Below are 14,774 nucleotides of genomic sequence, written 5' to 3' on the forward strand. Positions count from 1 at the left end.
TCTACCTCACGTAGCTGATATTGAACTAATTTCATTTGACCTAACAACCAATCTTGCAGAGATGCACTGTGAACCAAAATCAGCTTGCTTTAGTTTTCCCTCCCTTATGATTGAACCTATTGGTGATTTAAGGAGGGAGGTAGATTTCTGAAAACATCTGCTTGAAATAAGTACATCTAGATATTTTAAAAAAAGGGTTAATTTCATATAATTTTTTCCTACTGTAGGTTTTTATAAGAGAAAAGAATTCTGAGAGAGAGAGGTTTCCCTTTGTCTTTCCTTCATACACTTGAATGGAGGGAGGTTTGGTTCAAACGGAACTCTGGCGTCTGTCTCAACTAACTTGCCTGAACTTCTTTTCTGAGCAATTGTTTACATCTGCATTGGCTGAAGATTCTTTTTCATAGTGATTTTCTCTTGCTTTGACACAAAATAACTATTAAGCCCCATTATTTGCCCTCAGAATTTTGATATTCATTACTCCTAGATTATTAAGATGATGGCTAGTTTTAAACTAGTTCTGAACTAAATTCACAGGAATCCACAGAAGTAGGGCAGGGAGGTCTCCTGTCTACTTTATATCCAAAAGCTATTTTTAATTAAGCTATAATACCTGAATAATTTTCCTTTAGAAGATTTGGGTACTAAAGATTGGAAATGGATAGGAGTTAGAATGAGTTGTTGCTAATGTGTTAATAAAGATCCTCATGCTGCACAAAGAAGGGGAGGGGAAAGAGAGATGGTTTGAATCTTTCTACTCGACGCTTGAAGTATTTGTAAAAAGTTCTTTTGGAAAAAGCTCATGCAAGGGATACTAGTCTGCTTTCTTCCTCTCCACTGATCATTAAAATCTTCCTCTGCTGAGGCCACCCTTTGAGCATTTACATGGGACATAAATATCTTCACTTTAGAAAAAGGTAAAGCAGATATACTTGCTAAAAATTTAGATCCTGTGTTCCAGCCTAGGAGAGTCTGCACATTCAGTCTTGGGGCAGGGCTTAAGAATCTCCCTTTTCAAACACCGTTGAGTCATGGTGTGTTGTAGATTTCCCCAACTGTATTTGAGAAATTAGATTTTAGGGTTTTTAGAAGACCATAGTTTTGTTGCTACTTTATATTCTTATTAAGGTTACAGTTTCATAAGTCATTGGCTTTCATACTTGAGCATAGTAACGAATGTATTTTATCTGTGACCCCGTATATACACATATTACATGAGACAGATGCACTGCAGTTACATATATTTACACATTTTTAAAAATTTAAATCATAGACATGACTCACAAATAGACATGACTGTTGATTTTGCAACCAGCCTTTCCACACTTAGTTTGAAAACAGCCATGGTATTAAGTGTTCTTCCTGAAACGGTAACCAAAATGATCACTAAGATGGAGTAGGACATTGATGCCTTTTTCCTCTTAAATTTATCATTCTGGTTCTTTTTGGAAGTTTTGTTATCAGTTTAAAAAATATTTGCCAATCCACTACCCACAATTACCAGTTAGGCTTCTTTCTTTTTTTTCCTCTCTTTTTTGGCCTCTTTTTTTTCCATTATCATTATACAATCAAGTGCTTCCCTATGTTATTAAAAATATGTAATACTTGTATATGCATGAGAGGGAAAGGCAAAAGATCTAGTGGGGAAACTAATGTTCTTATTAAAAACTGCATGAAGGTGGACATATGAGATTTCACAGCTTATTTGACATAAACAGATGTAAAGTAATTGGCCAGATGATACGTAAGATACACAGAAAAGGATCTGAAACTCAGGTAAATTGTTAGTTGAAAGTAAAATTAAATTACTTGAAAAATGGTTAACATTTATTGACCTGTTAACCTCCCTGAATTCTCTAAGGTAGGAAATAGTGCTATTTTCTTTTATACAAGCAAAAACTAAATTTAGAGGGGTTCAGGACTGCCTGAGGATACAAAGTTGTTAAAAAAAAAAAAAAAAACAAAGTAAGATGATTGCAGTTTAGTTATCCCTAATGAAAGGAAGGAAATTTGTTCTTTTCTCAATTATAGAAATAAGTGAAAGTATAATGGGACAAAATGATGGCTTATACAAATTAGGGAATTCTGTTAATACAAATAGTGGTCTCACCTCATTAAGTTTTTTATGTCGCTGCAGAAGAAAACAGAAATACCTTTGCCTTCCTGTCATCTTGAAAAAGTGTTGAGCACTTACGTATAAGGGCAAATACTCAAAGTACGTTGCAATTAAGTAGTCAGGAAGCAAACACTTGGGTACAAAATGCTATCCTGGAATAGAAAGCTACTTAAAAAAAATTTTTTTTTTTGTATTGAAGTATACAGTTGAAATTTAATTTTGCAGTCTGACATAGAGAGGAATTTGTCTTTCCTTTGTGGATTAGCACAGACCCAAACTTGTCCCACCCTAGGTAAAGACGGCGTTCCTCTTCCTTTGTGACTTATATTTGCTAAAAGTTGCTGGTTTGTGGTAGTCAAGCTAACAAAAGACTTCAGGAAGAAAACCATTCAGGCCTTGGAACCAAATATCCTGGTGTTGGCTCTTCCTGTATCCCTGCCCAAGTTTAGGTATCTGTAGCCCTAAGAACTCAAGATTTCTTTCCAGTGAAGAATTCAGTACATTTTCAGGGACATAAGGATGGTTTAGAGAATGTGAGAACCAAGACTCAACCATTCTCCAGAAAAACAGATCTATATAAAACATTTGCATCTAATAAGGTCAGGGGTTCCATCTGACTATTTGAAGCCAGTTCTTGGGTTCTACGCACTTTTGCTTTAGAGGATTGGCATTAGAACTGTATTGTGTTCAATACTGTTTTACTCAATTAGTGCTTAAAATTAGCACGTTAACATGTACTTGATGAAATTGGTAGTGTGCTTTTATTTTTATGTGCAAGATTCTGCGTATATAGCAAGTTTAGATTTAAGGGTTCTTGATGTTCAGCTCAGGCAGATCAAACCACAGTAAGTCCACCTGAGAAGCAAGGTTATTTGACTCCTGTTTTATTAGAAATTGATCATTGTAGAGACTTTGTTCTCTACCATTGCTTCACAAACTGGGTTTGGATCTGTAAAGTTCTGAAATCCATTTACTGCATCTGACTAGCATCAAAACAAATGAAAATAGACCAGAGTAGAAAAAAATACAATTATGTATAACATATTGTAAGGTTAAGTATTTAGTGACGCTTTTGCTCAGTTGTGTGCATTTACATATGTATGCATGCATGTATACATGCATAAACATTTTATTGGATTGCAACGTGAAGATATTTCTTAATGTGTGATGTGATTTTAAAAAGCTCAAAAGCCATAGTTCTGTAGCTCTCTGCTTTTGAGGTTATCTGAATTTCTAATATTTCTGTGTTGTTTCCCTGCACCCCCACCCCCTTGGGGATAGGGCGGGGTGGATGAATGGGATGAGCTAGGGTAGAACAGTAGAGAAGTAAATACCTGTGAATCTTTAGGGTTTAAACAATAAAGTTGAGATAGGATTTTACTGATTCAATATTTTGGAGTAGGTAAGGCCAAATTTGCTTTGTGAAGCTTTTGAAAGCTATTATATAACCAGAGGAAGATCCATATACTACACATTTATAGTTGCATTTATTGGACATGTCTAGTTGAGAGAGTGTTACAGCAAATGACATTAAATATTAAGCTGTCTGACAGAAACTCCTTACTGATTCAAGACTGAAAAGATCTATTTGAAATAACAGCAGCTATCATGGCATTGCTTAGAGCAACTATTGAGTATTTCCTGTTGAGTGTATGCCAAAATGTAAGACAAAAAAAATGGAATGGTATGCTTTGGGACTTTTGTGGGGAGGTCCATCCGTAGGTTTTTGGATTGTTTTTTAAAGTGAAATAGCTTTCAAGGAAGGTCACATAAACAGTAGGTGGTCTTTCAAGAAATGGAATTGTAGATGCTAACTTAATGGTTTCTTTTTTTCCTTTCATTTCTTTCAAAGGTTTGGGCCCCATGGGATCCCTGTGACAGTATTTCCCAAAAGGGAATATAAGGATAAACCCGAAGCCATGCAGCTCCAAAGTAATACATTCCAAGAAGGGACAGAAGTCAAGTGTGAAGTGAATGGTGCTGTTCCCAATGACCCTTCTCCCGTCCCGCCTCCTGAGCTCAGCTTGGCCGAAAGCCTGTGGACTTCCAAACCACCACCTCTCTTCCATGAAGGAGCACCTTATCCTCCCCCTTTGTTTATCAGGGACACATATAACCAATCAATACCTCAGCCGCCTCCTCGGAAAATTAAGCGACCCAAACGAAAAATGTACAGGGAAGAACCTACTTCAATAATGAATGCTATTAAACTACGACCCAGGCAAGTTTTGTGTGACAAGTGTAAAAACAGTGTTGTTGCTGAAAAAAAAGAAATTAGGAAAGGTGGTAGTGCAAGTGACCCTTCTAAATATGAAGATAAAAAACGGAGAAGTGAAAGTGTAACTACTGTGAACAAAAAACTGAAAACTGACCATAAGGTGGATGGGAGAAGCCAAAATGAAAGCCAGAAAAGAAGTGCTGTGGTTAAGGTTTCAAATATTCCTCACAGCAGAGGCAGAGTAGTCAAAGTTTCTGCTCAGGCAAATACATCAAAAGCTCAGTTAAATACTAAAAAAGTGCTCCAGAATAAAAACATGGATCATGCAAAAGCTCGGGAAGTGCTGAAAATTGCCAAAGAAAAGGCACAGAAGAAGCAGAGTGAAACCTCTACATCCAGAAGTGCGCATTCAAAAGTTCATTTCACACGTCGGTATCAGAACCCTAGCTCAGGCTCTCTTCCACCCCGGGTTCGTTTAAAGCCCCAGAGGTACAGGAATGAAGAAAATGACTCTTCTCTGAAGACCGGACTGGAGAAAATGCGAAGCAGCAAGATGGCACCCAAGCCCCAGTCCCGTTGCACCTCTACCCGCTCAGCAGGTGAGGCCCCTTCAGAAAATCAGAGTCCCTCCACAGGCCCTGAAGAGGCCAGCAGTGGGGTTCAGGACACAACTGAAGTGCTTGTGCCTGGTGAGCAGGAGGAACCGCAGACACTGGGCAGAAAGGGCAGCAAAAGCAGTATCTCTGTTTACATGACCCTAAATCAAAAGAAGTCTGACTCTTCCAGTGCTTCAGTGTGTAGCATTGATAGCACAGATGATTTGAAATCCTCCAACTCTGAGTGTAGTTCTTCTGAAAGTTTTGATTTTCCTCCAGGCTGTATGCATGCACCTTCCACCTCCACTTCCTCCTCTTCGAAGGAAGAGAAAAAGCTCAGTAATTCCTTGAAAATGAAAGTCTTTTCCAAAAACGTCTCTAAGTGCGTCACACCAGATGGCAGGACCATATGTGTAGGGGACATTGTCTGGGCCAAGATATATGGCTTCCCCTGGTGGCCAGCCCGTATTCTTACCATAACTGTGAGCCGGAAAGATAGCGGCATTTTAGTCCGACAGGAGGCCCGTATTTCATGGTTTGGGTCTCCAACAACATCTTTTCTGGCTCTTTCGCAACTCTCCCCCTTTTTAGAAAACTTCCAGTCACGCTTTAATAAGAAGAGAAAGGGCCTGTATCGCAAGGCTATCACAGAGGCAGCTAAGGCTGCCAAGCAGCTGACCCCTGAAGTGCGGGCTCTGCTGACACAGTTTGAATCGTGAACATGGACAGTAAGGTAGGCAAGAACCTTTGGGAGGCGCCCCAGGTTTTCTAGTCTAGTGAGGGGTAACTTCTATGAGACAGCTTGGCTAAACCTGAGAGAGAAACTGCACTCAGTTGGCTGCTTTTTTATACTTAATCTTATAGCCATTTTTAGACAGAGAAGCTTAAACTGAACAAGCAATCAAATTTTGTCTTTAGGAAAGGAGATTTTAGCAGTATTTTTCAGTTTTGAAGTCTAAAACCATCACAAGGCATAGGAGCCATAGCCTCAACTGAAAATGAATTTTTGCAGGGACTGTTAATTGTCATTTGTACCTAGTACTGTGTGTATGTGTATATGTATATACACACATGTACATGTATGTGTGTGTACATAGATGCATACATATATAAAATATCGCCTGTCACTATGTGACACAGGTTGCATATTTGGGATGTTAAGGGCTGGTGAGCTGGGGGGAATAGTGATATTTAATGACTTCTTAGTTTTTATTAATCAGTACTTAATACGTGCATAATGGCACAGGAGTTTGATATTTGGATGTCTGACAAACTGAGCTGCTTGCTGTGAAGGTGCAGACTGGGGAAGCAGCCCAGTCCTGAGGATTAAGACTGTCAAGGCTGGCTAGGTCTGAATCATCGCGCCCTCTCTCTTGTCCAGTGGGGACTTAACAAAAACTTTCAAACTTCTGGTTTGGGAGTTTAGATAGATTTGTCTTTGGATATGTAAATAGTTGATTGCTAAATTTGGTCAGATTTCTCCTGACTGACTGGCTGTTCCTAAATTCTTAGGATATGTCCTGGTAAATTACACTTTGTGAATTAATTGTCATATATGTAATTGTTGCATTCTGGATGTACCTAGTTTGATAATTTTTAAAAAAATATTTCCGTTTAAGGTTATCTGTTTGCAGGTCAGAAAATGAGAAACTGTAATTGTGTAATGCTTTGAAATGTAAAAAAAAAAAACAAAAAAAAACAAGCTGTAAATAAAATCGACTAAATCCAAATTATTTGTGTGTGTTTCTCAAAAAGCTTTGAAAAATTTCAGGATGGTAGAGAATTATTCTTTGTAATAGTATATAGAGAAGATGAAAAAAAAATCACCTATATTTTCCTGTTTGCCCTATCAGGGAATATATAATCTGAGCATAGATACAATTCAAATGAGGGACTAATCAATATAGTCTTAAAATGAGGTTTTGTAGTTTAGAGGTCTGATAAGCTTCTAGATTTGAGCCCATCCTCCAGCCAATTTCTCATAAGTACATGGGTTTTAATTACTTCATATTTAGCTTTAATATTTCACCGCATGCTTCATTTTTTTTTGGTTTGTTTTACATTTGGGTAATTACAAAGACTCTCTTTTCTGCTTGATCTTCTGCCTCAGGTATCATTGCTTTTGGGGCTTGTAACTTAGCTAACTACTTTCTACATGGTCCATCTGTCCCTAAGATTTGATCTCTTATTTTCCATTTTTAGATTTTTTTATTCTTAGTGAAAAATCTGATGGCCTTTTAGAGGCAAGTTTCTCCCAATATTTGTAAGTTGGTTTCATATTGTATGCATCCAACTTAACCTTTAAGTATGATACAATGTCAATTTGACACTTTTGGAAACTTGGAACTTTTAAAGAGAGCAACTTTTTGTGGATTCCTAAGTAACCAGTTTGAAATACTGTAGTTCCTATGGAATTATGAAAAGATTTTAATGGAGACTGAAATCAATAGTCTGTCAGCTTCCTTAAGGTAAGGTACTGATTTCTACAAGTAGAATTTTTTCTGGGGAACTCAGTCAATGCTTTTTGATTATAATAAACACACAATTTAAAAAAGATGTTTCACTTGAACATATTCTTTCCTGCAAACAGAAATAACTAGTATTTTTTAAATTCTTTGATTATAGGCTGAAAGAAGTTCAGTGTGATTGAGGGGTTTTAAGGAAGTATCTTAAAGGTTTTCAGAGTATTTGTTTCAGATTAGTGAATTTGTTCATTATTTTTTGAAAGTTTCAAATCTAAGGTTTAGGAAGTTTTAAACATAGGCAGAGTCACCTAAGTTATGTCATTCCAACGTCTCATGAAATGATCCAGGTGAGTTTTATCCTAACATGCTTTGGACAGTGGATATTGCTAATGGAGTCAAGTGCTTGGGCAAATGCTCTTGTGGGATGAACTAAATTTGTTTCAGAAGCCATGGGGAAAGAAGAAAAAATCATGATTGAATATAAAAGTAAAACTGAATTTGATACAATCCATACCTTGGAGGAAAAAGTTGAAGCATGATCACAATTGTGCATGATCTCTAATCATGCCAAGTAAGCCCTCAGTTTTAAACCAGCAGTCTGGTATATTTCATCTGAATTTTCAATAAGGAAACTAGTTTGAAAGAAATTCTGTAATCTTTTTAAGATGTACTCTATGTTCTAAACACTAATCCAATAGCTGCATACTAAACAGTGTTTTATTCAAAGAGAAATTTTTTAAGCAGGTAAGATATATTTGTCCAGGGTCCACTGTAGATGGAGATAGAATTGGATTGGGTAATTGTAGTCATTTTTCTCTTTAAGTTTCTTTTTAATGACAAAAAAGGAGACACTTGGCTCTTTGTGTTGTGCATAGTCGCTCAGTTGTGTCTGACTCTTTGTGACCCCATGGACTGTAGCCTGCCAGGCTCCTCTGTTCATCGGATTTCCCAGACAATACTGGAGTGGGTTGCCATGCCCTTTCAGGGGATCTTTCCAACCCAGGGATTGAACCCAGGTCTCCTGCGTTGCAGGTAGTTTCTTTACTATCTGATATCTGTGGAGACAACCAAGTGGGTATTTCCCCCTGAACAGAGAGAATACTAGGCTTAGGCCAAGTCTCTAGTGGTCCAAGAAGACTGGTTAGAACAAGATTAGCAAGGGTGAAAAACTAAGCAAAGTAAAAGCTATGAAGGCTAGAGATGTCTATTTCTAAATGTAAAGCATCAGAGTGTGTTTTAGTTTTCTAGAATTTATAGATCAGAAAGAGTCTGGTTTAAATTTGGAAGGAGCTCTTTATAGATGTAGAACCAGAGATCTAAGTTATCAGTGAAACAGAGAAAGTAGAATTCACTCGTCTGAAGCCCATTTGCAGGACTTGACAGTGTCCCTACTTGGATATTGAATAACGTTTATAGTAGTGAGTAGAAAAGACAGTAGGAATATAGATATGAGGGTGGGCTGCAGGCAGAGGAATATGGAACTTAAAATCAACTAAATGAATGTATACATTAAGTCTGAATATCTAATGTGAAAATACTGAGTTGCACCCATATTTGAGCTGGTGCTTATGCTGAAGAACACATTTACATTCCATTATATACATATACATCCTTAAATACCTGAGTTGGGAACTGGAATACCTTAAGAAACCAATAATTTGGATCTAAAAAATAATATTTTCCCTTGTAAGTTGTGAATTTCTCTATACTTCCTGCTGCATTGGTTCACATTTGTTACTACTCATAGCAGAGAAGAGACTGGGAAATGTCTAGAAAAGTTGGTAATATGTAAAGTGAGGACAGTGTTCTGATTTGTATCCAGTGGTGGTCTCCAGTAGGGGATTTGCCAGAAAACTCTGAAGACCCTATTTGTAAGTTGGGACAAATTTTCTTTGGGACTGTACAAGTATGGTTGATATTAAAACAATTAAAATGCCTGATAGAGGGAATTCAGAAATAGAACAGGAGGCTGGTGCCGTGCCAGTTGTCAGGAGAAATAAAACAGCTAAGCTGTCTCAATTACTTTTACCTCATTCTGACTTAGTTACTAGGCTCTTTATACTCTGTTTGCTTGTGTATGTTTACTGTATACCTTATTTCAACAAAGAGTGAACAGAAATGTTAACAGATGGAAGCTTTAGCAGTTAAAGTCCTGGGGATATAGATGATCTATGCATTTTTAGTTTTCCAGGAAGTCTTGGTGTTTTTACCATGGAGAGTTGATGCTGAGATGAGAAGAGAAACAGCTCAGCTCTTTGTTTACTCAAGTAAGAGACTTAACCTTTATAGACTCAAACAGGGCCTTTTTCCTGTTTACTTTTTTTGTGACTGTAGGTGGAACTCATTTCTTCTCTTATATTAATAGATCATTGTAGTTTGCTGAGATTTTATTTTTTTGGTATTTAAAAACTCATTAAATATACCTAACCCAGTTTACCATTTTAACCAGTTCTGTGGCATTAAGTGCATCTACATTGTTGAGTAGTTGTCACTATTATCCATCTGTAATTTGGTTTTGGATAGAAATCTTCTAAGTTTGAGTGGTATTGTTCTGGCAGCCTGGTTTCCAGCATTCCTTCCTAACCAACCTATAGTCCTGCACTGTGCTAGTGGTGCCCATTTTTAAGAACTATCAGATCAAGTTGCTCATTCCTGTCTGACTCTGCGACCCCATGAGTCCCAGCACGCCAGGCCTCCCTGTCCATCACCAACTTTAAGTTCACTGAGACTCAGGCCCATCGAGTCAGTGATGCCATTCAGCCATCTCATCCTCTGTCGTCCCCTTCTCCTCCTGCTCCCAATCCCTCCCAGCTTCAGAGTCTTTTCCAATGAGTCAACTCTTCGCATGAGGTGGCCAAAGTACTGGAGTTTCAGCTTTAGCATCATTCCTTCCAAAGAAATCCTAGGGCTGATCTCCTGCAGAATGGACTGGTTGGATCTCCTTGCAGTCCAAAGGACTCTCAAGAGTCTCCAACACCACAGTTCAAAAGCATCAATTCTTCGGCGCTCAGCCTTCTTCACGGTCCAACTCTCACATCCATACATGACCACAGGAAAAACCATACCCTTGACTAGCCGGACCTTTGTTGGCAAAGTAATGTCTCTGCTTTTGTATATGCTATCGAGGTTGGTCATAACTTTCCTTCCAAGGAGTAAGCGTCTTTTAATTTCATGGCTGCAGTCACCATCTGCAGTGATTTTGGAGCCCAAAAAAATAAAGTCTGACACTGTTTCCACTGTTTCCCCATCTATTTCCCATGAAGTGATGGGACCGGATGCCATGATCTTCATTTTCTGAATGTTGAGCTTTAAGCCCACTTTTTCACTCTCCTCTTTCACTTTCATCAAGAGGCTTTTTAGTTCCTCTTCACTTTCTGCCATAAGGGTGGTGTCATCTGCATATCTGAGGTTATTGATATTTCTCCCGGCAATCTTGATTCCAGCTTGTGTTTCTTCCAGCCCAGCGTTTCTCATGATGTACTCTGCATAGAAGTTAAATAAACAGGGTGACAGTATATAGCCTTGATGTACTTCTTTTCCTATTTGGAACCAGTCTGTTGTTCCATGTCCAGTTCTAATTGTTGCTTCCTGACCTGCATACAAATTTCTCAAGAGGCAGATCAGGTGGTCTGGTATTCCCATCTCTCTCAGAATTTCCCACAGTTTATCGTGATCCACACAGTCAAGGGCTTTGGCATAGTCAATAAAGCAGAAATAGATGCTTTTCTGGAACTCTCTTGCTTTTTCCATGATCCAGCGGATGTTGGCAATTTGATCTCTGGTTCCTCTGCCTTTTCTAAAACCAGCTTGAACATTAGGAAGTTCACAGTGCACATATTGCGGAAGCCTGGCTTGGAGAATTTTGAGCATTACTTTACTAGCGTGTGAGATGAGTGCAATTGTGCGGTAGTTTGAGCATTCTTTGGCATTGCCTTTCTGTGGGATTGGAATGAAAACTGACCTTTTCCAGTCCTGTGGCCACTGCTGAGTTTTCCAAATTTGCTGGCATATTGAGTGCAGCACTTTCACAGCATCATCTTTCAGGATTTGAAGTAGCTCAACTGCAATTCCACCACCTCCACTAGCTTTGTTCGTAGTGATGCTTTCTAAGGCCCACTTGACTTCACATTCCAGGATGTCTGGCTCTAGGTCAGTGATCACACCATCGTGATTATCTGGGTCGTGAAGATCTTTTTTGTACAGTTCTTCTGTGTATTCTTGCCACCTCTTCTTAATATCTTCTGCTTCTGTTAAGTCCATACCATTTCTGTCCTTTATCGAGCCCATCTTTGCATGAAATGCTCTTTTGGTATCTCTGATTTTCTTGAGATCTCTAGTCTTTCCCATTCTGTTGTTTTCCTCTTATTTCTTTGCATTGAACGCTGAAGAAGGCTTTCTTATCTCTTCTTGCTATTCTTTGGAACTCTGCATTCAGATGTTTATATCTTTCCTTTTCTCCTTGCTTTTCGCTTCTCTTCTTTTCACAGCTATTTGTAAGGCCTCCCCAGACAGCCATTTTGCTTTTTTTGCATTTCTTTTCCATGGGGATGGTCTTGATCCCTGTCTCCTGTACAGTGTCACAAACCTCATTCCATAGTTCATCAGGCACTCTATCTATCAGATCTAGGCCCTTAAATCTATTTCTCACTTCCACTGTATAATCATAAGGGATTTGATTTAGGTCATACCTGAATGGTCTAGTGGTTTTCCCTACTTTCTTCAATTTAGGTCTGAATTTGGCAATAAGGAGTTCATGGTCTGAGCCACAGTCAGCTCCTGGTCTTGTTTTTGCTGACTGTATAGAGCTTCTCCATCTTTGGCTGCAAAGAATATAATCAGTCTGATTTCGGTGTTGACCATCTGGTGATGTCCATGTGTAGAGTCTTCTCTTGTGTTGTTGGAAGAGGGTGTTTGTTATGACCAGTGCATTTTCTTGGCAAAACTCTCTTAGTCTTTGCCCTGCTTATGACTGTATTTACCAGAGTAGGTTTTGGGTTAAAACCATCACTTCCTAATGACAAAAACAATTTTGTGAATATGAAAATCATTTAAATGATTTTAGTAATGGAATTAATTAGTTTCCAAAACTTGTTTACATGCCATCCCACTCTTTACCATATTTTCATAATATGGGTACTGTTTTTCCACTTTTTATGTCAGTACTACTAATGAAAAAACAGATATTCCTTGACATATGTAGATAATTCTGTTTGGAATTCTGAGATCATCTTGTTTATCACACTCTGGTAGGAAATACTGAATTTTTATACCCTGTCTTAAAATCCATCTTGGATAGAGCCAGGTTTTAATGCATCTAATTAATCTTTGAAAAAACTAATTGCCAAACTTGAGTTTTTTTTATATGATCCTATGTCATGCTAGCATAAATTAAAGACTGGTTGTGGGGATGTGTAAAGGAAATGAAACCAGATTCAGAAGTTACCAGGATTTATTGAAACAGTGAATTTGAGTCAAATTCTCACTGTTCACAGAATAAATTAGATGGCTGTAGTATATGTAGTCTAACTTGTGGGCCTTTTGTTTTAGACATTTTGGTTTGTGAAACCATAAAACTTCGATGTTGAAAACTGGCTAGTTCTAAAATTACTTGTCTTTAAGCTTAGTTTGAACATAAATATTAAGTTTTTGATATTTGTAAGATCTCATTAAAAAATGGAATTTTCCTTTTAAGAATGTGACAGTTAACTTCCTTTTATTGACTTAGAAATCTTAGAGCGCTTTTATTACCAGAACCGTCATTTAAACCTCCTTGTGATTTTTTTTCTATCCGGTGTAGCTATCTAGAAGTAAAACTAGGTACCCCTAGTTACATAGCCAAGTGTTACAGCTGTATTATAATTTTTTCATGTAAACTAAAAAACTTGTAATTATAATGCACATCAAGGTTTAGCAAGATCTTTTTGTTGTTTAAATATTTAAAATAATTTTGTAATCCTCAGTATCCCTCACTTAGTTGTCTGCAGCACAAAGATTCACTTAAAAGCTACCAAAAAAGCTTGATAAATGTGCTGCCAAAGTGAGCACAAAAGCTATTGAAAAAGCTTGGAAGGAGCACGGAGCACATCCCCATCCCCTCCCAGGACCCTGTTCCCCCAGGTACGTTACCTATTGTACTTTATAATAGGGTTCCTCCCCTCCCTCCCCTGCTTGCCTGGGGAGACTTTTTTTTTTTTTTTAAGAAATGTGAGAGGATCATCCTGTTGAGTGTAAATGATAGAAATGGATACTTATGAGAATATAACTTGCCAGATGCAGGTGAGCTGGAATGTTTGTTAACATTTTTGCACTAATAGTACTTGGTATCAGTCTTTTAATTGAGCAAAGGATCGGTCTTTTTCACTTTTCAGGCACATGGTGGAAAGTACAGGCTCTTGAGCTAGATAGACTTCCTATGCAAAACCTGACTTGGATCTGCCACTTCCAAGCTGTGTGATCCTGGGCAGGTTACTTCAGTGTCATGATCTGTGAAATGGGGAGAAAAATATTACCTCTTCAAAAGGTAATTGTGAGAATTTCAATGTTCAGAGCAATAAAGTGCCTGGCCCTATCACTTAACATAAATACTTGCTGTTATAACTACCACTTTCTGTATGTGGCATAGAAATTTCATTCTGGTAGCTTCGGATAGTATCTTTCTGCAACATACATGCAGTATAAAGTTTTTTTTAACAACTTAAATTTTCTTGTCTGAAAGTGAAAGTGAAGTCGCTCAGTCATGTCCGACTCTAGCCCACCAGGCTCCTCCATCCATGGAATTTTCCAGGCAAGAGTATTGGAGTGGGTTGCCATTTTTTAAATCTGAAAATCCCACTAATCATAGTATGATCAGATACCTAAAAGTGGCATGATCTGAGTGGTCTCAACAGTCACCTGTGGAGAGCAACTGGGCTGGAGGTCATGGAGGTTATAGTGAGAAGCCCATGAACACTGCAGCTCTTGAATGAGGAAGAGTAATTGTGCTTCAGACACTTGTGTACTGATGACCAGTCACCATCTCAGAAGGCCTTCAAAGGCATGAGCAGCGTCTGAGCTGGTGGGGCTCAGTGGGGCAGAAGTCCTCTTAGGAAGACTTTCCAAAGGCATTAGAGCTACAGAGGTATACTTCTCAGCTTTTAAGTAGCATAAATTAGCAGTTTTTGGTTTTCTTGTTTCCTGGAACCTCGGTGTTTATTATTTTAATATTTTGCCAATTGGTGAAAAAGTGGACATTAACTTGAACATTCCTTCTTAGTGCCACTGGTGTGATTTGAGTAGGAGATCGTTTCCCATTTCTAGCAGGGAAATACCTCACATTCCAAGGCCTTGATCTGTGTGTGTTGTGGTTGTATTTTCCAGAGAGTAGTCATTTCTATCTGCGG

At 38.2% G+C, this 14,774-nt stretch overlaps 1 protein-coding gene across 6 annotated transcripts in view; it reads left to right on the top strand.

The window, feature by feature from the left end:
- Positions 1-14,774, top strand: part of PWWP2A (PWWP domain containing 2A) — a 34,365-nt gene that overhangs the window by 13,119 nt on the left and 6,472 nt on the right. For 4 of the 6 annotated variants that reach the window (XM_027545782.1, XM_027545786.1, XM_027545783.1 and 1 more), the window contains exon 2: positions 3,969-6,660. In XM_027545782.1, coding sequence (XP_027401583.1) covers positions 3,969-5,649 — 1,681 coding nt within the window. In that variant the 3' untranslated portion in view covers positions 5,650-6,660. Of the gene's footprint in view, positions 1-3,968; positions 6,661-14,774 lie in introns of those variants that run through there. The other 2 variants (XM_027545789.1, XM_027545784.1) reach the window with 1 other exon arrangement.

This window comes from Bos indicus x Bos taurus, chromosome 7, assembly GCF_003369695.1.
Source record: "Bos indicus x Bos taurus breed Angus x Brahman F1 hybrid chromosome 7, Bos_hybrid_MaternalHap_v2.0, whole genome shotgun sequence".
NCBI lineage: Eukaryota > Metazoa > Chordata > Mammalia > Artiodactyla > Bovidae > Bos > Bos indicus x Bos taurus.